Source organism: Barbus barbus, assembly GCF_936440315.1.
Source record: "Barbus barbus genome assembly, chromosome: 22".
Taxonomy (NCBI): domain Eukaryota; kingdom Metazoa; phylum Chordata; class Actinopteri; order Cypriniformes; family Cyprinidae; genus Barbus; species Barbus barbus.
The window spans coordinates 2,159,341-2,183,943 of NC_136750.1; the positions used below are offsets into that span (position 1 = coordinate 2,159,341).

Consider the following 24,603-nt stretch of genomic DNA (forward strand, 5'->3'; position numbering starts at 1 on the left):
GTCGTGTTGACTTTTTATTTTTGTCTATTTTATGAATTACTTTTAGTGAATATTTATAAATGATCATCATCATTTTCCCTAATTTAACCACACACTTTGCTTCTTGCATTTGACATGGCTTTTGTTGGGCCTTTTAGTCTATTCCCCATGTACAAAAGACAAAACAAACAAACAAACAAACCAAAAAACAACAGTATTCCCTTATAAGTTTCTTTATTTATTTTATTTATGTAAATAGCCAGCATATAATATTATTCTGTGAAAATGACTTGTCATAGGTGAGTTTCCTCTAAAATGCATCTTTAAAATACTGCACCATTGTCTCTGCTTTGAATGGAGCTCTCTTCTCACCTTAAGCCAGAATTTAACTGTACAATTTTTGTAGAAAGTGTTTGAGCTTTTGAAGTCTGCATGCCTTAGAAAATACCCTGTTTAGAAAGTGTGTAGAACTTGCCTTAGGGTTCATGCTTTGAAACACAGTTATTCGGACCGCTTGGAAAATGCGACTGACAGTCTCACGCGCGTGGCCTCAAACTTGCACACAAATCAAATGTGATAAGAGACGAAATACGAGTCCAGGAGCGTGGACTGGGCAAGATTGAACTTCACAGAGACAATGCATGTGGGATATTTCCATTCATCGCCGTTATTTTAGTGCACTGCAGGTTTTCAAACCATACGTCTGCCACTGCAGTGGTTGTGCTTTAGTCCGGTGCATTTCCCAGCTTCCATCTTGCATCAATTTCAAACACATGCACTTCGATATGAGGGGGAAATTGATAATTATGATGCATAATTATAATGCAGATAAAACATACAATAGAATAGCTTAAAGAAACCAACGTCGCGGGCCTTCGCGGTGGTTAAACACGCAAGCGTTGTGTTCGGCTCCTAAGAGTCTTTGCATTGGGATTCTATTAAAGCTGATTTGCTATGGTTAGATTAAGGGGTTTGACCTCTGGGTCATACAGTATATGGCTACTATTTTGTCCTTGAGGTACAGGGCGTTGACTGATACCATGAAAATCTGCACAACAGAGTTTATAAAGCTAAAATATGTGTAGTACGCGTAGGTGTATAAATATATACGGATTCTCATCTGTTTGTGCGTCTAACCTCGATCTACACATCAGCTCGGCTCTCTACAGGAATCGGGGGTCGTATTGCATGGCTATTGCAAGGATATTTATCCATGCGAGGGGAAAGAAGCTTGCCAGTCTCTACAGACTGAGTCCTTGAGTCAATTAGGAGCAGGGTTTCCCACAAGGGTTCTCCTCCAAGCGGTTGGCAGAGCCGTTGTTGGTCTCCACAGGCTTCTCGTCGTCTTTCTCCCGATCATCCCGTGTGGTTTGGCTGGAGAAGGAGTCTGTGTGCTGCCTGAGGTCGGGGCTGAGGAGCGGCAGGTGAGGCAGGAGCGGACTCTCTTTTAATCGAGCAGACATTTCTTTAGCGCTACAGGTTGGGGTGTTGGTCTCATATATGTCGTGGAAGTTGTTGTAGTCGACTTCGTAGAAGCCCTTTTCCAGAGAAAGCACCGGGGTGAAGCGGTAGCCCCACAGCACTTCCGAGTCCAGGTAGGAGCTCCGCGCTTGACACGTCATGCCTGGATACGTGGAGAACAATATGGGCACAAACACGCACACAGATGCAGGTACGCACAAGAACACATGAACACGTGCACACAGTTATTTACACACACACACACACACAGACAGAAATGAATGGGGGGAGAGAGGGAGAGAGGGAGAGAAATAAATAATTTATGAGGCTCTCAGTGTTTACAGTGCTGTACAAGTCAGATGAGTTACAAGCTTTTCCGGTGAGATATGGGCCGGATCAGTTTGTGAGCTGCATTTCATAATACTGAATTACTGTATGCCCTCCATTATTTATATATACACACGTCTAAACAAGGAAAGAGCTCAGAAAATCAGTAATGTAATAGAAACAATGTTTTTTCTGTATCTCTGTCACTATAATTTCAATGTTCCAATGATTTCTTCTATCTGTATGAGTTACTGATAAAAACATTCAAAATTAATAAAATAAAATAAATTTAATGGTTTTGATTACATTTCAAAATGTATTGAATAATAAGACTTAAGTCGTATTATTAAGTCATTTATATATATATGAAACTTGGCTGGTTTATGCAAATGCAAATATGCAGGTAAAATCTAAGTTCTTTGCTGCATATTATTTGCATTTTAATAAATCAACAGTTTAATATATATTATTTATTTATATATATTTATACTCACCAAAAAAGACTGTACACACAAAGGACATTCCAATAAAACAAGACTTCAAGAAATTCAATATAATGTATAGTAAATGATTCAATGAATGACTAATTTTCCACATGGGTTGCTGTGTCTGCTTACATTTTTCAGACTCTTTACCAATTGTGAGTTTGTCCCCAAGGGAGATGAATTTGTTTGTAAGGCTGAATGTTTTACATTTCCTTTTCTGAGCAGTTTTGGGTATGTGACATTATGTAGCATGAGCTGGAAGCCAAAGGGATTACAATGATCAAACGGCATATTCCATTTTCTATTTGGTGCCATGTGTAACTATGTGTGTCACAGCTATTTGAACACAACGCGATACAGAATTGCTGCCCCATGACTTCAAGTTGTCATGTAAACCTGAGTTAATGCTGCCCACTTCCATATCCATCATGTCCATTTTTCATACACAGGATGCAATAAATATATAAATAACCTCAAGATGATCATTATCTTTTCACGTGAGCAAATTATACACATCCTCTGAAACAGCAAGAGGATAAAAGGAAATTCCCCAAATTTGTATGCATGTCTTGCGTCTAGTTTGTTACAGCAAATTGTGTTTTGCCCTGAAAGGGATCATGGAAACTCAAAATCATGCAGTAATTTTAGTGCAGACCTGTAATTACAGAAAAGTCCTCGTTATTAATCACTGCATTTATGTTTTAGCAAAACATGAAGAATAACACAAGACTAAAACCTCTTGCTTATAGGTATAATAGTCAGTGATGCCATATATTATAGATAAAACTGTAATTACAGATTATGAAGAATTACACCATTCCAGCACTTAAAGCCAACACCATCACAATCTACGTCAGTGCTTCTCAACGGGTGCGTCACGACCCAATGTAAATGCTAATTACAAAACGTTTCTGCAATTCATAATATAATTATGCGGTGGTAGCAAAATAAATAGTCTTAAAAGATGCTTTTAAAAAGTTGGAGACTCTTAACAGATTATTTATTATTGATGTTAAAGGTAATGCGTCCAATCACACTATATGCTATTGTGGTGCAAATTCATCTGTAACTTTATAGAAACTAAAGCAATAAGGCAGATGCTAATATGGGCAGGTGGAGCAATATCACACAAGTAGCAGTGCGATATGGCTGTATATCAGCACGGCTGTGATTCGGCCGTAGGTAATCACATCATCATCGTAATAATCATTGTATCACTCCACTTGCAGTATTTCTGCCCAAATACAATATACTGTTGTTTTTCTGTCACGGAATGTAGTTTTAAGAGTTTTTTAGGGGACAATTAGTTGTTTAGACTTCCAATATATATTAATAAAGATAACGACTATTTGAAAAGTTTTCAGGGATGTGAGCTCCAGGGCATCAGCGGCCATTCAGCTCTCACGAACCCGCCGAGAGAAGCCTCACCTCAGCCAGATGGAATTTGCCGCTAGCTTTGATGTCTCTATAGTGGTTAAACATGAGCTATAATTAATTTTGGGTGAATTTAACAAACAGTGTTTGGTCTCATTGATCTTTCTTTCTTTTTTTTTTTGTTCTAGAGCAAATATTTTTGGCTGAGAGCAAAATCTTATGTTATATGTTTATGTAAATTTAATAATGCTCTACATGTATATCAGAGTGCTGCCTTTGTACTTTTGACCGAATTGCTCAGCACATTTTATGATGGCTGTTGTTGTTTATAAAATATTATTATTCAATAAATAATATTTATATAAACAATTGTACTATTTAATAATAGTATTTAGCATTGAGAAACGGTGTGTGTGTTCGTGGTGGTGATTTTAGTTACATTGTTCCACCATTAGATGGTGAGAAGAGACTTTTTATGAGAGAGTTAGCAGCAAAGACTTTTATATTGAAAGAGACTGAAACGCTGTTGGAAACAAGCACGTTCATTTTAATTAATGAGCAGCGTTGTGATCGGAAATCACCCTTAACAGAGGAAAGTATTGTACGACAAAGATATCGCTTTCCTCAGCAGACATTCAGATTAAAGTTTTAGTGTGAAAATTAGATTGAACTGAAGAATGAAAGCTAAAATGCACTTATAGTAAAATAAAAGTTGACTACAAGTACATGTTTGCTTACTTTTGTATAAACAAACTTGGTACAGTGTTGGATCACCCCTTGATGTAAAAATGGATCCTGAAGCAAAACCAATTGAAAACCACTGATCTACATTGTAGCATTGATTGAAACTGAAATGAACTCAGTGGTCTGAGTCTCTCTGACTCCCTCTGCTTTTGCGTCATGTTTTAGAGCAGGAACGGTGTGTGGGTTTGAGTGTAACACATTTAGCATCGAGTTATACTCTCTCTCTCTTTCTGTGTGTGTGAGTGAAAGAGAAAGACATGGAGAGGGTATGTTGATCTCAATAAACTAGCAATGGCCGGTTTCATGCACTGATGCTTTTCAAATCTATAAATAAGGGCACAACACCTCAAGGCCAGGGGTTCCTAAGTCTATTTGTGGAGAACAACGGTGACACTGAAATCTGCTGACACATATGAGTACTATCATTTCTCCTAGGATAAGAAGCACCATTATGGGAACTGCTGTGTTCCCATGCAGGAAAACCTTGCACGATTCTCCTTGTCATTGTCATTCTCATAATTTAGCTTTAATATGCATTATACTGTATGTGTGTTGGAATCTTTGTCTCACTGTGCATGGATTAGTACACTTAAAAAGTTTTATAACCGTTTTATAACAAATAAAATCTAATATGCCTGGATAATTTAACAAATCCGCAAAAAAGTTTCAATCCACTAATTATATGGTTACTGAACAAGCACTTTTCTAATGCTTCTAGTGCAGCAAACTAGAAGTAGAAATGAAAATCACTGCCTTCAGAGGACGCCAGAATTCTCTACAGGTTTATTTGAGCTTTAAACGAAAATCCAGCACTAATAGTCAGTGTTAAAATTTAAACTGCTCAAGCACACATCAATAACCTTCAAACTGCCTCCACAGTTCATCTCTTAATCAACACACCACCTCATAAAGTTGGCCTTTAAAAGTCTATATTAGTTATAGAACATTAATTCAAAGCAGGTTCTTATCTATGGATTTGAGACTCATTAATAGCTAAATGAATGGAAAGTTAATGGACGCTACTTAAAAACACAGATAAGCCTATCTTAATGCCACCGGACATATTTAATAGATGCCACTAGTTATGAGCACTCAATGGGCTGCTGTGTTTCAGGCATTCGTCATGTTGATGGGGAGACAAGCATTTAATGACAGGTTATTTTTCTCTAATAGGGGTGCAGATCTTTGATCACTAACACCAATTGATTTTAAATCCATATTGTTAGACATTTGCGACCTGCTTCTAAACTTTCAGTGTTAACTGTACTGCATAATAACTAGTTTGGAATAACCAATCTGTGCTTCATAATTCAGATTCACTTTGAGACTTGACTGACAATGTATTGAGTTTTATTGACAATGCAAGTGTTTGACGTATGGTAAAATGGTCCGAAAAGTATTTGCATCTTTCTGAAGAGTTATTTTTAAAATCAGCATTTCATTGCAATGCATTTGCCTTCTCAGTAATTTGACTCTCATGCTTCCAAAAAAAGGCATTTTAGAAGGTAACATAATCAAAGCGCCTTTGCTTCAGAAGCGTGCCTGTGAAGCTTTACAATTCTGTCTATGTAGTCAACTCACTAGCTTTTGGAACAGAGTGGATCAAATATGTTTGCATGTCATGTTCTGCAGTGGGATGAACCGTTCATTATGGAAAAGCTGTTGTTTGGAATTATATCACTCAAGATCATTTCAAAAATGAAAACCGATTATGTTGCAACAATTAAATGATGCAAATTACATCTGATTAACCATCATCAGAGTCTCATCACGTTCATGCAAATTGCAAGTAGTACTCAAGAGACTTACTATAGAACTCCTGACCCTCAGTACTGGAAAAATAAGAGACTAGACCAATGCGGCTATCCATCATACCTGTCACATGCCAGGGCTAAATTAAAACTATATTCTACAAATCAGACATCAGCTTGTTTGTGACCTTACTGCACTCACCAGGTCATTAGCGCTCTACTGCACATCAAAAGGAAGCCATCATCCCTCATTAGCAAGTGGGACTAGACTTCGATCTGAGAGAGGCCAGCGATCCTATTTGTAGGTTTATCCTGGCCTGTCGCACCCTAATCTATACCTGGTCATCTGTCAAAGGCATAATTTACCAGGCTTTAGTGGATCAAATGCATCATAGCCCATAGCTATTGACATGTGCTTACGTAAGCACATCTTCACAGTGGAAAGTGGAAAACATTTCAAAGTGATAGGAAGGTTGAGGAGACTGCTGATATGTCATATGGCATCTAGGGCACAGAGCAAGGTTAGTGTAAGATTAAATTCTCTCCATTAGGTCCTTGGATATTTCAGTCAATAACAGTTGCATGTGTGTGTTGTTGTTTTTTTGTTTGTTTTTTTGCATTCTATGTGAAGGAAAATTTAATCACACAATGCTTATCACCTTTTCTTTGTTGGGTCCCCATTGGTATTCACTGCAAAACAAGCACAGAACAGGATGCCTTCACAGGGAAGCATGTATAATGAATTCGATTTAGATTAGCAGTGCAAGCTCTCTTTGGACAAACGCCCAATAAATAATTTGAATTGCAAACATTCACCTGAGATATCTGATAAACCATGGGAAATGTTTCAGCCTGGGAATGAATCTGCAATTAGTGTAGACACGTTAGACAGTGGAGGCCTCTTTATTCCCTCAACAGCCCTGAGAATAAGGAGATCTACTCAAATCAATATTGCACACAGTGTGCAAGGTCCACCAAACAGGAGCCGAGAATAACATATCTAGATAATCCATTCACTTTCCTATATTCATATCGCATGTTTGCTGCTGAAGCACAGGTATCACACTAGTATTGGTTAACTTTGTTCAGACATTGCTTAAATGTATTTTTGCAGTTGATTATGTTAAGCAGACTATATCTAATTTTTAATGTAATGGACTAAAAATTAGATGCAGATTGAGCAAACTGTTTCAGTAAATCAACATCAACAGCATAATTAATAATCAATTTGAATGCCACAACACCCTGGGCTCTCTGTTGTGTTATGGATTGTGTATTAGTCCAAATGTCTTGAGGTATAATACCGAAACTGTGCTCTCAAAGACATTTTAAAAGCAGTTTTCTCATTGAACTGCCTGACCTTTATTGAGTTTCACTGATCTGAGAACTGGAAAAATGTTAATTAAAATGTATAGTGGAAAAATAAACTGTTTTGCTCTAATAAGCTTTCCAAAGGATCCCCTCCAGCAGAGTGGAACATACCCGGAGTACTTTCATCACCTTTCACCTCTTTCCACAACTCCAGCCTGGACAGGTTTGCAAGGACATGGCTAGCCAGTCAACAAGAGGCTCTCAAACCCACCTTGACTCGTGTGTTGGAAATATAGCCTTAGCATCAATATTGAAACATTTATCTTCTTGTTAGTTCTTGAATGTTATTTTGTGTAGTCAGCATGCTTAGGGAAGGGATGACTCAGCACTGTCAGCAAATGAAAAATTGTGCTGCAGTTTTGTATATTTAAATGACTGACCTCTAAGTCTCTCGCTTACCGCAAAAAAATTATGGAAAATTAATTGAGGTCAACTGCTCTACAGAGCTTGGCTGTTAATGCACAACTTTCTCCTTGAAGCCATTGCGAAAGACTGATAGTTTATAGGGTTAATGCAAAGCTTCAAACTGTCATTTGTTGCTCATGGAGACTATAATCCTTTTTAGGTCAACAGTTGAATTGCTTGATGTCAAGGAGAACATACCTGTAGCTTCGACCATGCCCTCCAAGATGACGACAATCTCGAACTCTTCCTTCTCTATCTGTGCCCGGGACATCTCCCAGAAAGGACTCTTCTCATTGATCTCGTGGGAGATAATTAGAGGCGATACTAGGAAGAGGCGATCATCTCCTGTGTCAAAGCCAATGTTGATGTCCGTCTGGTTGAGCGGTATGAACTCTCCCTCCTTCGTCTGCTGTGAACGAATGAGTTTGGCACGGATTGACGCTTCCACAATGTGCGAATTCCGCAGGTCACCCACTCTGAACATCAGGCACATCTTGCTGTCCCTCACCGAGATCACGGCCTTGTGGGAGAACATCAGCGTCTCTGCTCGGTTCTTGGGCTGCGAGATCTTTACGAACATGCAGCCCACCATCATGGCATTGACAATGGACCCCAAGATGGCCTGCACCAGTAGAAGTATAATCCCTTCTGGGCACTTCTCCGTGATGACACGATAGCCATAGCCAATGGTGGTCTCGGTTTCGATGGAAAAGAGAAAAGCCGAGACAAAGCTGTTGAGGTTTTCAACACAAGGGGTCCAGCCCTCTTCATCTGAGTGTAGAAGATCTCCTCGTATTAGCGCAATAAGCCACCACAAAAACCCAAAGAAGAGCCAGTTGACCACGTAGACCAACGTAAAAATGAAGAAACTGAGGCGCCAACGTAAGTCGACCAGTGTTGTGAAGAGGTCGCTGAGATAGCGATAGGTCTCTTGAACGTTTCCGTGATGAACATTGCACTTGCCGTCTTTCTGTACGTAGCGCTGGCGGGGTTTCTTAACAGGATCGGAGATGAGGTGGGTGCGATCTGTGGGGATTTGTGCTTCCCTTAGGTGCTTGGGGAGTTTCTTCACCTGCTGTAAGGAGGTAGAGAGATAAGTAACAAATTCGGTTACAAGATCAATGTGACATAGAAGCTCTGTCTTCTTGTATAAGGACTCATTTCAAAATAAGGATGATGATAAAACGGACTACAGTATCAGCAAGTCTGAACCTGTAGACCTATATTAAGCATCAGTGTTGGGGAGACTGCTAGAGAGGCATAATACTTGCAGGATGTGATGCTTCCTACAGGTCTTCTGGTGTTGCAATCTAGTCCCATCAGAATAATTCAACATATTTTGCAAGCCAGATCAATAGCTCCCATCTGCCTCTTCTATCTCTTCACTAAGCTGCTGTAAGCCAGACAATGACAGTGTGGATGGCACAGTTGCCAACATCAAGCATAGGTACTTTCACACTGTTCCTTTCTAACAGTGGAAGTGCTCTGATATCTTTGCAACTGTCATGACATTATCACAGTATGTTTCAGCACGTACAGAACATGCAGATTGCTGCAGCGTACGGGTACTGGTGGCTTTTTCTTTATTCTATTGCTGTTTTTTCTCTCCCATGACTCTCTATCTTGGCCCTAGTCCATTTCTGATTCCTTGTTCTACACCAGCTCCATGGGACACTTCCCCCATTACCTTTCTCTTCCCCATGGGACACTGACAAGCCCAGATAAGAATCTTTGCCCCCTCCCAAGTCCATAACACAGTGCCCTCCACATGAGACAAGGACACATTGGCACGTTGTCTTTCCATTTGTGGAAGATTGTGCTTGGTTGTTAATTGAAACGTGGTATCATGTTAAAGTGGTGGCAGTCAATTATAAGCAAGCCTTAAAGTGCTTATGAGAAACTGGAGCACACGGAGACCTCCTGCTGCGTACACACCTGCGGCCCCCTATTTTCTGTCAGATAAAGCCAAATATTGGGCAACAAATAAAACCAATACTTTTTGTAAACATTGCAAACAATAAACAATAAACGTGGAACACACAACTATAATACACTGTCCATTCACCACACTCACTAATTTTATTTTTATTTTCTCATTTCTAATTTGCACATACTTGACCTGTACTCACATAGTTGTCTATATCATATATTGTGTTTTTGCTGCTTTGTACATTGCCTATTTGGCTATTTGTTGTTATTCTTTCATTATCTGTGTCCTGTCCTGTTGCTGTCTTTCTGTTGCACTGTGGAGCTTCTGTCACTACAACAAATTCCTTGTATGTGTAAACATACTTGGCCAATAAAGCTCATTCTGATTCTGAAACAAATACCCTCATCTAAAGCCAATTTCCAGTATTTGGTGTGCCTCCAAATTTGTACTTCAAGTTAACTTTTATATTCAGCATTCCTCATCATTCAAGTCATAAATATAATAAAATGTCAAAAATATGCAGTTAGAATATATTAAATATGTCTAAATAAATGATTTCAATGTATACATTTAAATAAATTATACATAACATATTCACATTTATAAATATATAAGTATAGTATTTAGTTATTGCACAGCTCCCTGAAATACTAGACTGAGCATTGTGTAATCAGCTATTTTATATAATGAGCCTACCATAATATATTGATCATTATACAATGTCCTGGCTGTCAATGAGAATGTAAATAGAACACAACAATGTTTGATTAAAGAATGGTATTTAAAGTTATAATTATTGTCTGAATTTCAGTTAATTAAGCACTTAACATAACCAGCCATTGGTTTAGGGTTAAGGTTCCTTTAGTTTTAACCTCCCGCATTATGATTCATTTGAAGGCCACTGTATTGAACTGCTGTTGTGATGGATTAATGATTAAAAACATGAAACAAATACAATAAAATACAGTTCTTATTGTTATTGTATATTCTAAATTCTCAAGTTTAGGTGGTCTATTCCATTGTTACAGTAGATATTCATTTAACATTACTGAAGCTGAAAGTGATAGTGGGGACTACTGACCTCTCTTGGAGTCACTCCTATCTCCATGTCGTGGTCCATGTGGACGCGAGAATCTCCTGCCATCCTCAGCTTCGACTGCAAACCTGAAATAGAGATAAATAACACAAAAGAATAACATAACCTAATTGCTCTTACTTACTGTATAACAAATAACCACGCTATGATTTGAAACATGTTTACTTTTAATGAGCGGGGAAAACTACTGAGTGCATCTTTAATAAATGCTCATTCAATGAACCTTGGGATTTACCACTCTAAGCCTTGATACATTACCCTTATCCCATTCAGATGGATAAACTTCATTACATGGATTTATTGTGCCCTATAGGAATATTGAATGGTTTGTTTTAGGATTACCACTGTTTATAGATTCACACGAGCAAACAAGGCGCATTCAAAATCAGGGTTAATCTGATCAGCTAATGTCTCACCCTCTCTCAATTAGGTGAGTAAACATATTTATCATGTCAAACGCCACGGGAAAAGCTGTTCAACCATGCCTGTCTGATTTTGTAATGGGCAAACAGAAAAACTAAACCTGACTGCTCAGGTTCTCACATTAAATAGAGTGTGATGTTAAATATGACATGACATGACTTCGAGATGGAACAAGTCATACACACACGGACACCTTTGGGGGAACATCTTCGATGGTTACTTGAAGGATTAAATCAAAGCTCACAAGGGAGATGTACTTTCTGAGTGTACGGATTGAGTTTAATTTGTGCCTAAAACAGACTGGCAGTCTCAGCTGTTCCCTGCTCCCAAAAGACTAACTGCATCAGCACCGTCACACCATGAAAGCTGCTGCTGCTGTCTCCGTCATCCTCTCCGTCTCCCTCAAACTCTCCCTCATACACACAGAAGAAACGCCAACCTGGGTGAGCACCTCTGCATGCTCCTCGCTGCCTCTGGCAGCTCACTATCTCCATTCTGACATATTTAGTGTTCACCTGTCAAAGCTATCGAGTAAATAGGGCCTGAACAGAAAGTACTGCTGTAGCTTAGGCTCGGTTTCAAAACCTACTGAGCTGTCTTGCTGTTTACAGCATCCAAATGGAAATGGAACCTCATAAGTAACCGATTTGGAAAGGGTTAATTAGGGCAGCAACTCTGTGTCAAACAAATAGCCTTGAGTCTGCTGTTAGCATGTCGCTAAGCTAACAATACGTGGAGCATAAGAATAGACACACAAATATACTAGAATTGGAAATAGTCAATTTTAATTGGAATTGTAAGTATTTTATTGAAACATTTCTGCATTTAGAAGAGTGGCAATAAAGAGAGTTTATCAACTCTGGACAAAGACAATTAAATATAAATAATTAAATTAAAAACAAATATGTAAAACAAAATGCCGATGGTGCCTTATCAGGTTCCCTACATGCCCTTGATTTTGGAGCAGGGCTGTAGGCTCACTGTATCTATGTTTTGTTTCCATTAACACGTCTTTGTTATGGAAAACTGGATTTTGGTTAGTTTAACTTTCAGATGTTATGACATGGTGCATTAAGCAATGATTCAGCTCCAGATCCTGGTCACTCCCACACTGCACCTGTGCTCCTATTGGTAATGTCACACAGCTTCATCTATGCTAATCGCTTACATAAGGTGCCTATTGACAATGAAAAACTCCTATGATCCCCAACAGCCCATCTGCAAGTCATGCTAGCCATGTGCACTCCCTAAGTCTTCTGAAAGCTGTTTTGGATAATAGTTAAACAACTTTCAGACAAATGATGGTGGATTCTCCTCTGAAATATAGAGTGTGAAAAAGAAAGAGAGTGAAAACCAGAAAGAGAAAGTACAGCCTATTTAGGGGAATATTTTACAAACCCCCCACTGTTTTTTTCAAAAGAGATCTTAAAATAGGTATCGATCAGCTAGGAGAGTAAATCAATGCAGTGTAATCAGGTGAACAGATGAACCCCGGGAGCAAATTACCACAAATGCTGGTGCATATTTCCCTTCCATGCCTTGTAATGGCCACACACGTTTTCAGCGCAGAGAAATAACCCTCACGGTGGGGGAATGAGATAATCAGCGCTGTGTAGACCTAAACACACAAAACCTGGCGCTGTATTGGGCAACAGCTGATCTCTGACTAATTAGTGCATCCTAGAAAGAATTCCTGTTGCAAAACAGCTAAACTCAATTTGTACTTGACAACAGTAGTGAAAATTTTACAGGAATTGGAGGCCGGCCTCACTGAAGATTCGAATCCTTTGTTTGACCCTCGTTCTTATTTGTCTAATTCCACTCTACTGCAGTGACATCACTCATCCCTATTTGCACGGCCCTGCTTGCGCGCAGATGGCACGTCAGAGCCGCCATCCACTCAGGAATACAGTGTTGACTGACAGGTCTGCAGTGAAAGGGCACACTGACGTGACCCGCATCCGAGATGCACATGGAGAATACATCACAGACAGACGGCAGGCCTCCGCAACGTCCCCTCCTCTGCCATTTCCACATTTTATGACAAAACGGTCCCTGTGCAACTCCATATGACTTTGATGGTTGCACGCTGGTGTGTTGAGCCAGAGCAGAGTCTGTACCCTCATTCTTATCTTTCTGTTCTGAAGAGGTAGCAAGCTCCTTATCAAGCTTTTAGAATAGCATGCTTTTTGTGGTTTTGGGTCTGGTTGCAAGCCAGACAGGGGACACAACAGAGAGAGAGAGAGAGAAGCTTATATTCAAAGATTCTGGTTTTGGCTCCTTAACAGTTTTGTCAATGATGCCATCAATACTTTCGAGTAAGAAATGTTTGGGGGGAAAATGCATAATAAATAAACGCAAAACAATATAAAATATGCACTATAAATTGTGTAAATTATGCATTTACTTTTATTGACTTTTAACAGCATAAATGCATAAAAATAAATGCACCCTAACAATAAATAGAAAGTGGATAAAACTAAAAAGAGATGATAAATAATTCTAAATAAAAACAATGTTAATATTTTATTAATTTAATTATTATTATTTTTTTTCTAATAACAATTCTAATGCATAATGCACTGAGTTTTATGAGCAACACATTTGAGTGCTGCTCACCTATGTATTTAATAAATTCAATAAAAAGACCCCAATCACAAGAGTCATTCATTTGTGAATCAGCACTTGGGATTTGTTTTTCACTAAAAAGAACCAGTTCATATGAGTCATTTATTAAAGAATCAGACTGCACTGGTCACAATGAGAACTGACTCATCAGAGTCATATGCTCAGGTGACTTACTGCGCTGTATGTTTTTTTGACTCATTAAAAAAAACCGACTGAATCATTTGTCAGGAATCATACTTTCAGCATGAATCAATAGTGGTATCAGTCGAGTATTCTTATACAATGTGCTGTCTCAATGAATGGATCAATGCATACATGAGAATTGTTAACAGAACATAATTTATTTTATTAGTGGAGAACGTGGGCACAGAGTTAACGTGTGGCTGTCAGACTGCTTTAATTGCACTGCAAAAATGCTGCGGCATAATTTGTCGACATCAGCCTCTTTTCACTGTGAAAGGTGATCTTTTTCCCGTGAGTAAGACACCACAGGCATGCATTTGTATCAATACTAATAAGTGTTTCATTGGAACGGTTTTGCTTGGAGGATTCAGCTGCTGTCGGAGTTCCTCGCTCATGCTCTCACCCCTACATCATTGCCTCTTAGAGCAGATCAGCACAGTGAACAGGGAGACACTTCATTTGCTAGACCTGCGGATTTCTCATCAGACTGCAGAGCTGTTAACCCCCCCTCCCCCTCCCCCAAACAAATAGGAACAGCTGGTTAATCGCAAATAGAGACATTTCCTACAATGTCTGGGGAATGACCCACGTGTTTTGTCAGCGCACTGCAGTACCAGTGATGTCCAACAACCCGATCTACTCAAACGCATGGGAGAGTAATGACTGGTGGGGGAGGAATAGAGCTCATGCTGCAGCAATGCATTTTACTACTAGATACGAGTCCATTCATCCATGTCCTGCAGTCAGGGTCGCAATTGTCGCTCTCTTCCCTTTTTCTTTTGTAGGAGTAAGCAATTCTGAAGAGTCATCAAAACAAACTGGACAAGCCAGACATTTGAATGGAGAAGACATACTGTAGTAGAAAGCTTTCTCCTTAGACTTTCCACCTTAGCATTTCTGTAGCTGTGTTCAATTCACACAGCCAATGCAGTGTTCACTGCTGCCTACACTCTGAACAAGGACTTCTGTAGAAGCTGAAAAGTTAAAAATAAATAGTTCATTTGGAATGCCTTGCAACATCATGGTGAATTTATAATATACTGTATGTGTCTTTTTCATCGATGGCACTGTTTTTACAGGGCCTTAAATTAACATTTTGCCACACCTGTCAAGGGCTTCAGACTTGAGAAAATTTTCCAGCCATAAATATATATATTTTACTAGCCATTAAACTGCATGTGCATTATTTGAATAAAAACAGGCAGGACAAACTGGGGAAACACATCTAATTGGGATTATTATTAGTAGTAGTAGTATTATAGAAATCACAATTATTATTATCATTAGTTACTGGGCAACGCTGATTTTTACTCACATTTGGCACTTGGGGAGCCTTAATTTTCAGTCCTGGTTTTATACCTGTGAACAATTGCAAAAAGCACACCTGGAAATAATTAAGCTGAATGAAACTCTGGACACATCACTCACTCTCACAACATTTATTTTAGCTCAATTTCGTGTGCAGTGCCTGATGGGTAAATTTCCCTCTGCACCTCCCTATGAAATACCAACCTACACTCTTTACTGATGCTGTTTGAATATGTACTTTACATATACACTTTTCACTTAAAGGCATAGCTCAACGAAGGATGTAAAAGCTGTCGTAATTTACTCTTCCTCATGTCCTTCAAAACCCACATGATTTACTTTCTTCTGCTTAACATAAAATGAAAGATTTTGAAGGCAGTTCCCCATGTTTTTGCATGCAATTACCATGAACGGGAACTGAAGCTGTCGAAGCTTTAAAAGGGTGCCACGAAAGTATTATAAAAGTCGTCCAATTGACATGTGCTGCAAGTTTCCAAGTTTTCAAAAGAAAAAAAGATAAGTGTATGTGGAACAGACTATGGGCCAGATTTACTAAACAGGGCAATTAGCATTAGAGTGCAATTCCAAAACAGCGCCGATTTACTGCGGGTGATTTACTGACAATGTGCAAATTAAAGAACACAGACGCAACATCTCATTTCCATAATGACCAACGCAGTCTACCAAGTGCAGCGTTGGTGCAAGCTGTTAGTAAATCTGGCCCCAAGTCATATATGGGGGAAGTCGTGGCCTAATGGTTAGAGAGTCGGACTCGTAATCGAAAGGTTACGGGTTCGAGTCCCCGGCCGGCAGGGATTGTAGGTGGGGGGAGTGAATGTCCAGCGCTCTCTCCACCCTCAATACCACGACTGAGGTGCCCTTGAGCAAGGCACCGAACCCCCAACTGCTCCCCGGGCGCCGCAGCATGGCTGCCCACTGCTCCGGGTGTGTGTTCACGGTGTGTGTGTGTGTGTGTGTGTGTGTGTGCATTTGTTCACTACTCACTGCTGTGTGTGTGCACTTGGATGGGTTAAACGCAGAGCACCAATTTCGAGTATGGGTCACCATACTTGACAATACGTCACGACTTTTTTTTTTTTTACTTATGTAGTGTAAAATATAGTACAAAAGCAAGGGACACTTTTTTAATACTTTTGCATCCTTGTGAAGTTTGACAGCATTTGTTTTAGTTGCAAGGAAAACAACAATGGCACAATTTTCAAAATGTCATCTTCTGCATTCAATAGAAAAAAATTAAGTCAGACTCATATGTATAGGGAATGACACGCGGGTGAATAAATCATGATAAATTGCATATTTTTGGGTGCACTATCCCTCCCAAACTAGAGGGAACTTAAGGTGCTTTGTAAAAATTAAATCATAATAAATGAATTGAAAATTAAACTGAAAAATAAAAAGTTTGTTTGTTTACCAAAAATTTAGCTTGTTTACCTGTGTGTTATGTTACCATTAATGGAAATCAGAAAACCGCAAACATTCAATTAAAGTATTGGGATTTACTTATGAGAGATTGGATTATACAGTACCCTCGGTTCGGACACTTCGTCAATGTCATCGCTGCAGCATCGTCTCCAGTGTGAGTGTGAATGTGTGCGGACGTGCATGCATGCACAGCGGAGAGAGCATGACGATGGCTCGGCTGTCTATATCTGAAACGGTTATGACACTTTGAGGTTAGTCGGGGCAAATGAGTTAAAATGCCCCTGGAACGAACAGCATCCAGCGCGGCTCGCTGCCAGCACTGCATTCACTCGCCTGCGTGTGTGTTCAGGCGTGAAAGTGTGTATGAGCGTCCCTATCGCTCTGAATGACACCAAGCCTTCAAGCAGACATCCTGTCCACACTAAGAACAATTAGCCTAATGAAAGCAGTGCGTCTCGTCCTATCAGTGACAGGAATAGCAGCGGCTGAAACTAAGCCGGCCGCTGTCTTTGGAGCGCTGGCGCCGTGACACCGACCTTCATCGCAGTCCTACACCAACGCAAGTGATGCTTCAGGAAGTTCAGATGGATAGCCAAATCACATCCACTCCAGAAGGCTTTATAGGGTGTGCGTGAATGCATACATCCCTGGTCCAGTGACACTCACTCAAGAGCGCTAACAAGGCCGTGCACTCTAGGCGGTCCTTATGTGTGCGTGTGTGTTTGCAGGGGGTGGGTCGTGTTAAGTAGAGAACAGGCTCCTCGACACTCTCTCCTGTGTTTATCAGATGGCCTGTCAGCTCCCTGAAGTGATTTGCAGCATCGAGTCTGCCAAAGCAAGTGCCGCGTCGAACTGCCCTAATTAGCATTCCAGAATCACTGAATCACTGCCTCAACATGACTGCTTAAAACACCTTAAGTCGGGGTCTGTCAATAAAGCAGAGCACAAACGGAAAATGCGAAATCCTTTTTCTTTTGGGAACACTTATAATCCAGATATAATGGACTCTGATCTCTGGGGAATCTCTTGGAAATAATCAAAATGTCAGCGCGGGATATGATGATGATTGGCGCAGGAGAATTGAGCGCGTTCACATCCTCCTGAAGACAGGCCATCTGTTCTGCACAAACACACTGTAAATCTGAGTTCACTATACTGGAAATTAAAACCCTTATTCTCTATATTGAGCTAGGAGGTATGTGCTACCTATAAGATGCCATCTGTTTGCATTTCCATTCATGGGTCAACAACAAACAAGCTTGAAACATTTAGATTATACAATAAGGTTCTATTTGATAAAATTAGACAAATACAATAACTGCATGAACTAACAATGACAAATAATTCAATTAACCAACATCAGAGAACCGTAAACATTTGAATGTGTTGTTAAATTACTGAAATAATAAATTACTGATTCATTAGTTTACTACTATAGTTAACATGAACTTAAATAATAATTAAAGTTTTTATTAACCGCAATGTTAATCTCAACATTTATAAACAGACTGTTAAAATTAAACTTAACTTTTAATATTATTTAATGGACCTCAGCTAACATAAACTAAAAAATGAATGAAAAAATGAAAAAAAATGAACTATTTCCATATACTTACTATGTAAGTACTGGTGTATGTACCTATTAGTTAATGTACAGAATAAGTTATGCGGTACTCAAGTTGGGGGTATAAACATGGACCAAGGTACTTGTTGAGGAATTGATGGTAGATTTACATAGTACGTATATGGAAATATGGCTGTAAAATAAAGTGCACCATTTTACATAAACATTACACAAGAATTACAAATTCTTCAAACTTTATAAGCACTGTTGTGGAGAGCAATTTAACATTAACACACACTTGTTTGTAAGTACTACATATTTACCATGTATATACATTAGTAAGTGCAGTAAAGTATCTAATTAGTTACCATGTACGGGCACTACCTGTAAGTGACCGTTCTTACCCACACTTGTCTGTATGTACAAAATAATTACCATGCATGTACGACTGTTAAGTACAGCCGTGTTTCTTATTTGTTATGTACATACACTTCAGGTAAGTACCTTGTGTTACCACTCATTTGCCTGTAGGTACAAGATATTTACCATGTATGTACCAGGGAAGTACACGCACTGTAAAATAAAGTGCTACCGTAAATGTAACAGATTACAGTTACATTTATTTTGTAATTAAATTACATAATTATCATTACATGTAAATAGTTACTCTCCAACACTGATCGCTACACTATTGAAAAAAGAGATTGGAGCTTTTTGACCTGCAACATTTCACTAATGTGATTGCACCGTAAGAAGCTTTTTGACCTTGATCTGCATGTTTGTTGCTGCATATAACTTTTAAAATGTTTGCACATATTTACAAGCAGTTTGGGGGGGAAAAATGGATCAAACTCATCTAAACAAATAAGGTTCAGTTGCTTGACTGACACAGGAGGTATGCAAGTGGAATTGCAAAAAGCACTTAATAAACTTTTAAGTAATGGAAAAGGCCAAGTGGAATGATGCTCTTCTGTCTTTGAAAGCATCACAGAACAAAATTCTGACATTTCTAGTATTGCAGCAGTGACCTGAGTATATAGTGCTGCATCGATCTGTCATTGATCACCTTCTTGACTTCTGAATGACAGATGCAAACTCACACACACACACACACACTGCAGTTTTTCACATTTCTTGTCTCTTTGCTGAACAGCCATATATACGTCTATTTATTGCAGTGACTGGATGCTGCTAAAACAAAGCAGCTGGACAACTTTTGATGGTGTTTTTTTGTAATATTTCTCCAAGCACATACTTTCATGCTTATAAATCAATACATGCTATATTTAGCAAAGGCGCAAGCTTGTTTTCTTTTAGATAAACATCAGATGTTCTCTGATTTGTTTGCATAAGTGTGCCGGTGGCATTGTGTGTATGCATCTCAATACAAAAGCAAGGCATGAATGTAACTACAAATCTGCCATTTAGCCACGCCTCTCGTTCCTTCATCTTCCCTTTTCATTATCTGTTATGTTGGCTTTTATTGCACACTGTCAGTTTCACACAGACACCCACACACATGGCCCGTAAGGCCTGCTGTGTTTATGAGGCAGAAGGTGAAGGAATGATTCTCCATTGCAGCGTGTGTTTTACGAGTGCTGGTTTAAAGGATGTGGCAGTATTACTTCCCACTGTGTTGATAGTGTCAGCTCTATATGTCACAGAACTGTGGTCGCGTTTGGTGACAGGCTGGAGAGTAAAAAGAAGATCTACATTCAAATGCGATGCTGCATACACGTATTCGAGAATTACCATAACTCAGAGATTCAACGATGAGCTCTTCACATCCTTAGACTCACAAATGATTTGTTTCTATGGCAACACTTGTAACACCGAAAGGCTTCAAAATATCTAATCACTCAATTAATTATCTGTAAATGAATACCTTGATATTCTGTTGCGAAATATTAAAGAACAAACAACGTATACAAGTAGTGGTTATAATAGCCTGAATTCAACTGTTGGAGCTGCTGTCATTTGAGTGTTTTACATACACATCCAAGTTGACATGTCTGACAAAGATGTGCATGGTTAATATCCATAAACCCGTGATTTCTGTAAATTTATTTGAGCTTAGCAAAGCTGTTTTTTTTAATGGGTTATATATCATGTCTTTTATTTTATAATGTCTTAAAGGTCAAGTTCCTGTCTTTTGGTTCCTGGTTTCCTTTCCTTGTGTGTTTTAGTCTTGCCATTGGTTCATTTTTTAAGTCTTAAGTCTTATCTTGTGATTGGTTCACGTTGAAAAGTCTTGTTAGTTTGTATTTAGAGTAGTATGCTCATATTTGTTGTGTACTGACTATGATTATGTTTTTGGGACTTTTCTTTATGTTTGTAGTTCTTAAGTATTCCATGTATTATAAAGAAGGTTTCTTGTTCTTGTAAATGCACAGTAAATAGTAAATACGTAAATAATACATAGGCAGAAAAAAAATACATAAGAATGAATATTCAATTATTTCACTATTTTGGTTTGAGTGCCATTTTTTCCATGTCTCAGAGTAATATTTTTCGAAAATTCTCAAACACTAGCAAAATATTGCGGGTGATTTTTTTTTTTTTCCTAATCAAAATATACACTGTAGACAAATCATTGTTTTGACTATATTGCTGGTATTCAATTAACTAAATAAATTAATTAATAAATCCACCCTTTTAATCTTTTGCAATATCTCATTAACAATAAGTAGTTCCTCAATGACATCATCTTTCAAGAAGTGACATCAGCTGATTGGAAAAAAAAAAAATAGAATAAACATTAGTAAGTGCAATGAATTATATTAATTGTTATTTTTTGTGGTATAAGTAGGTATAATTGCAAAACCTTCTATACAGTTAGATTAAATAAATAAATAAAAATAAAATAATAATATTACAAATATAAAAATTCTGATTACAACTGTTGACGCTTAACTTTAGTTCTTTATTTACATTTTTATTTACTGTTTTTCTCCCCATTGTTTAAAGCTATAAAAATAAACTTTAATTACCTTAAATCATAACATAAAATAGTTTAATATTTTAAAAATCATAATTTATTAATTTATTAATATAAAAAAAAATAAAAGTGCAAAGTATACAGCATAACATGAATGACTCAGCATAAGATTTAATCTCAGACCTGTCCTTTAAACAGCTAGACACATACTTTCATAGCATACAGATCAATGCAGCAGGAAATGGAATTCCTTTCCAACCGCAGCTGACATGACAATACTCTGAATGTATTAGACTGAAGTTTTATGTAATTACATCCAAGCAGATGGATTGCGCTCGAGGACTTTTCTGCTTGGATCTTACCTAACACAATACAAACAGAACAGACACTTTGGGAGCAAATGAGGTACAACTTACTTCCATCTGATACACATCCAAACAAACACAGTTATGTATGCACATCTTACAAAATCAATTTATTTCAACCACTATAAAATTATGTGAAGGGACTTCACATCATGTGATCAACTATTGTTTGAATTTTCAAGAACCATACAGAATTATTGCTTGTGCCAAACCATGACTTCAGAGAAAAGTATTTCTGTGGCACAACCAGGCCTGCTTCAGATTTCTATGCTCGCTTTGCTTAATATGCAATAGTTTACCCAAACATTTAAATACTATATACTATTTTAAAATCATATATATTTATCTTTGTGTCATTCCAAATACATATGAACTCATTTATTTTATGGAACACCAAATTAAAGATTTAAAGACTGCACTGATTGCTCTTGTCCATGCAATTACAATGATTGGGAGGCTTTCAAGCTTAAAAAAGAACACAAAAGCATAATAAATATGTCCTGTGTACTATATCCTGAAGTCATAAAATAAATCTGTGTAAGAAACAGAACACAATTTAATTTCACACTAATTGCAACAGCAGCCTTCCAAATTTCTCCTTTTATAGTCTATGGACGATTTAAAGTTTGAGGGAGTAAATAATTAGCATTTTGGCTAAACAATCCCTTTAGCAATTCACACTGATTCGTAATTTCTGAATAGGCAGTGGGTAATTGAGAAAGGCCTCTGGTGTGACGCAGTTGTTTTGCTCAGAGTTAAGGGTACTGTCATGAAGTTAATGGGGTCAGAGGTCACTCCATCAGAATCAACTCTGCCATGGAAAGCATATACTTTAATGACATGTATATTCTGATAAACACTGCCAATTCTGCAAATGGATTAGGCTGAACGCTTCTTATGTTTTCCTGCATTTAGATGCTTGGATGTGTGTGTGGAGGTCAGGCTTTGCCTGTGCTGTAGGGAACAAATATCCCCACAAGGATAGTAAAACCTGAAATCACCTCCATTGTGAGCAACAGCCAACAATCCCCATGAGGAAAACAGCTTAATAAACAAACTAAATAATATCTTAGGGAAAATCTAAAAGGCTGAGAGTTTACGTTAAGCATAGGGTTAGTGGATGCAAACATCATTGGCTCAATATAGTGAATGCATTTGCATAATGTTTATGTTTTAGCGGCAACTGCATGTATATTTAAACATGACATGACTGTAGGTAAAGTGAAACCGTACAGCACATTTCTCACATTTGCTATTACGTATGCAAGCTGCAAGCAAACTCGATGAAAAATTCACAATCTCACACTCATTCCCTCTCCTTGAAGCAACGATCGAGCTGGCTTTTATTATCTACCCCTTTATCGAGCAGCCACTGCTTTGTTCCCTGCTTTTCAGCACAGAGTTATCTGGAGACTCAAAGTGTGAGAGGACCAGAGAGGCTAGGAGGAGGAAAATCTCTCTATGTGAGCAGTTTGTAGCCGCAGCCCTAGGCGAGAGAACTAATACCCCTATAACGAAGAATCAGAGAGAATCGATACGACTCAAATCAACACCAGCGACTTTTCTCTCTGAAAGTATGCACCCAAGACCATTCTGTTACTGCAAACGCATCTCCACGTGAAAGCACGTGCAAACTCTGTCTTGCACACACGTGCATGCACACACATGCAACTGGCAGGCTTGTGAAACTCCTGCAATGCACTAAAACAAGTGTCCCCGGGAATGCTGGCAAAAACGCCACCTTACATGCTGGAAGGCTTTTTAGATCCATGGCATCCTGGACAAGACAAGGAGCAGACGCTTGCCGTCTCAATGGGACAAGGGTCGCCTATGGGGTAATCCTGTGATCCCCGCCGGCTCTCTGTCCCTCTCAGCATGCTCCTTCTCAAGAGCGACGGACAAAACTAAGACCCATTCAGTAGTGACTGCGTGATACAATCGCACTCAGCCGGGAAACAAATATTCTAGCCCCCGTTCCTCCCTCTCTTCAGACTTACCTTCATTCGAGCGCAGAGGTAGCTGAGCAGTGTCAAGGGAAGCATGTTAGGGCAGCTCCGCTCTGTTCTGACTCCAGCTCTGATGTGCTCATCTCAACTGCCTCGGCTCACACAGCGCTCTACCACCACCTTACCTCACTCTCCTGGAGGATGCGAGTGAGAGAAAGAGATAGAGGGAGGGATGTGAAAGTGAGCATGAGAGGATGTTTCCTCCCCCGCAGCCCCCTGCTCCTCCGTCTCCCCTCGCAGGATTTGTCCTTTCTGTACTTGCGTGTGCTTGGAAACATCCTAGCGCACAGCGAGTTGGATTCTGCGGGCTGAGGTTTACGCAACTGCGTAAAAATACTCGACAAGAGAGAGAAGGAATCCTACTAGACGTTCCGGATAATCAATTTCTCTCATTTTTTAGCTAAAAAACAGCCTGAGGGTGGGATACACCACAGACCAGGATGAAAACGGGAAGATACTGTACAGATGCAGAGAAGAGGCGCAGGGGACTGAGCGAGATAAAGTTGGACATTTGCTTGTCGCCCCTCTGCAAGGTCGTAAGAGCAGTGAGCAGATGTTTCGGGAGAACAACATCAAGGTTAAACATGTGGCCGTCTACCCACACACTTCCAAAATGTGAATAAAATCTGATTTATGACTCTGCAGTCTCCCACACACAAACGCACGCAGTCGCACATGTCGTAATACACATCATCTGCCCAACGGCAGTAGATTCTGCGACTTCTATTGGATCTGTTGACTCCCAGCCCACGTTTCAGTGTAGGCATGATATGGGATTGAATTTTGGGCCACAAATGGGATCTATATCAGTTAATTGTCCCC

At 39.0% G+C, this 24,603-nt stretch overlaps 1 protein-coding gene across 1 annotated transcript; it reads right to left on the bottom strand.

Annotated features, from left to right (window-relative positions):
- Positions 1–228: 228 nt before the first annotated feature.
- Positions 229–23,892, bottom strand: LOC306888195 (G protein-activated inward rectifier potassium channel 4-like). Its single transcript, XM_079446379.1, has 4 exons — positions 23,773–23,892; positions 10,909–10,991; positions 8,096–8,972; positions 229–1,603 (listed from the first exon to the last, which is right to left on the bottom strand). The coding sequence occupies exons 2-4, from the start codon at positions 10,969–10,971 to the stop codon at positions 1,245–1,247; spliced, it is 1,299 nt and encodes a 432-aa protein (XP_079302505.1). The 5' UTR covers positions 10,972–10,991; positions 23,773–23,892; the 3' UTR covers positions 229–1,244.
- Between the last annotated feature and the right edge of the window lie 711 nt (positions 23,893–24,603).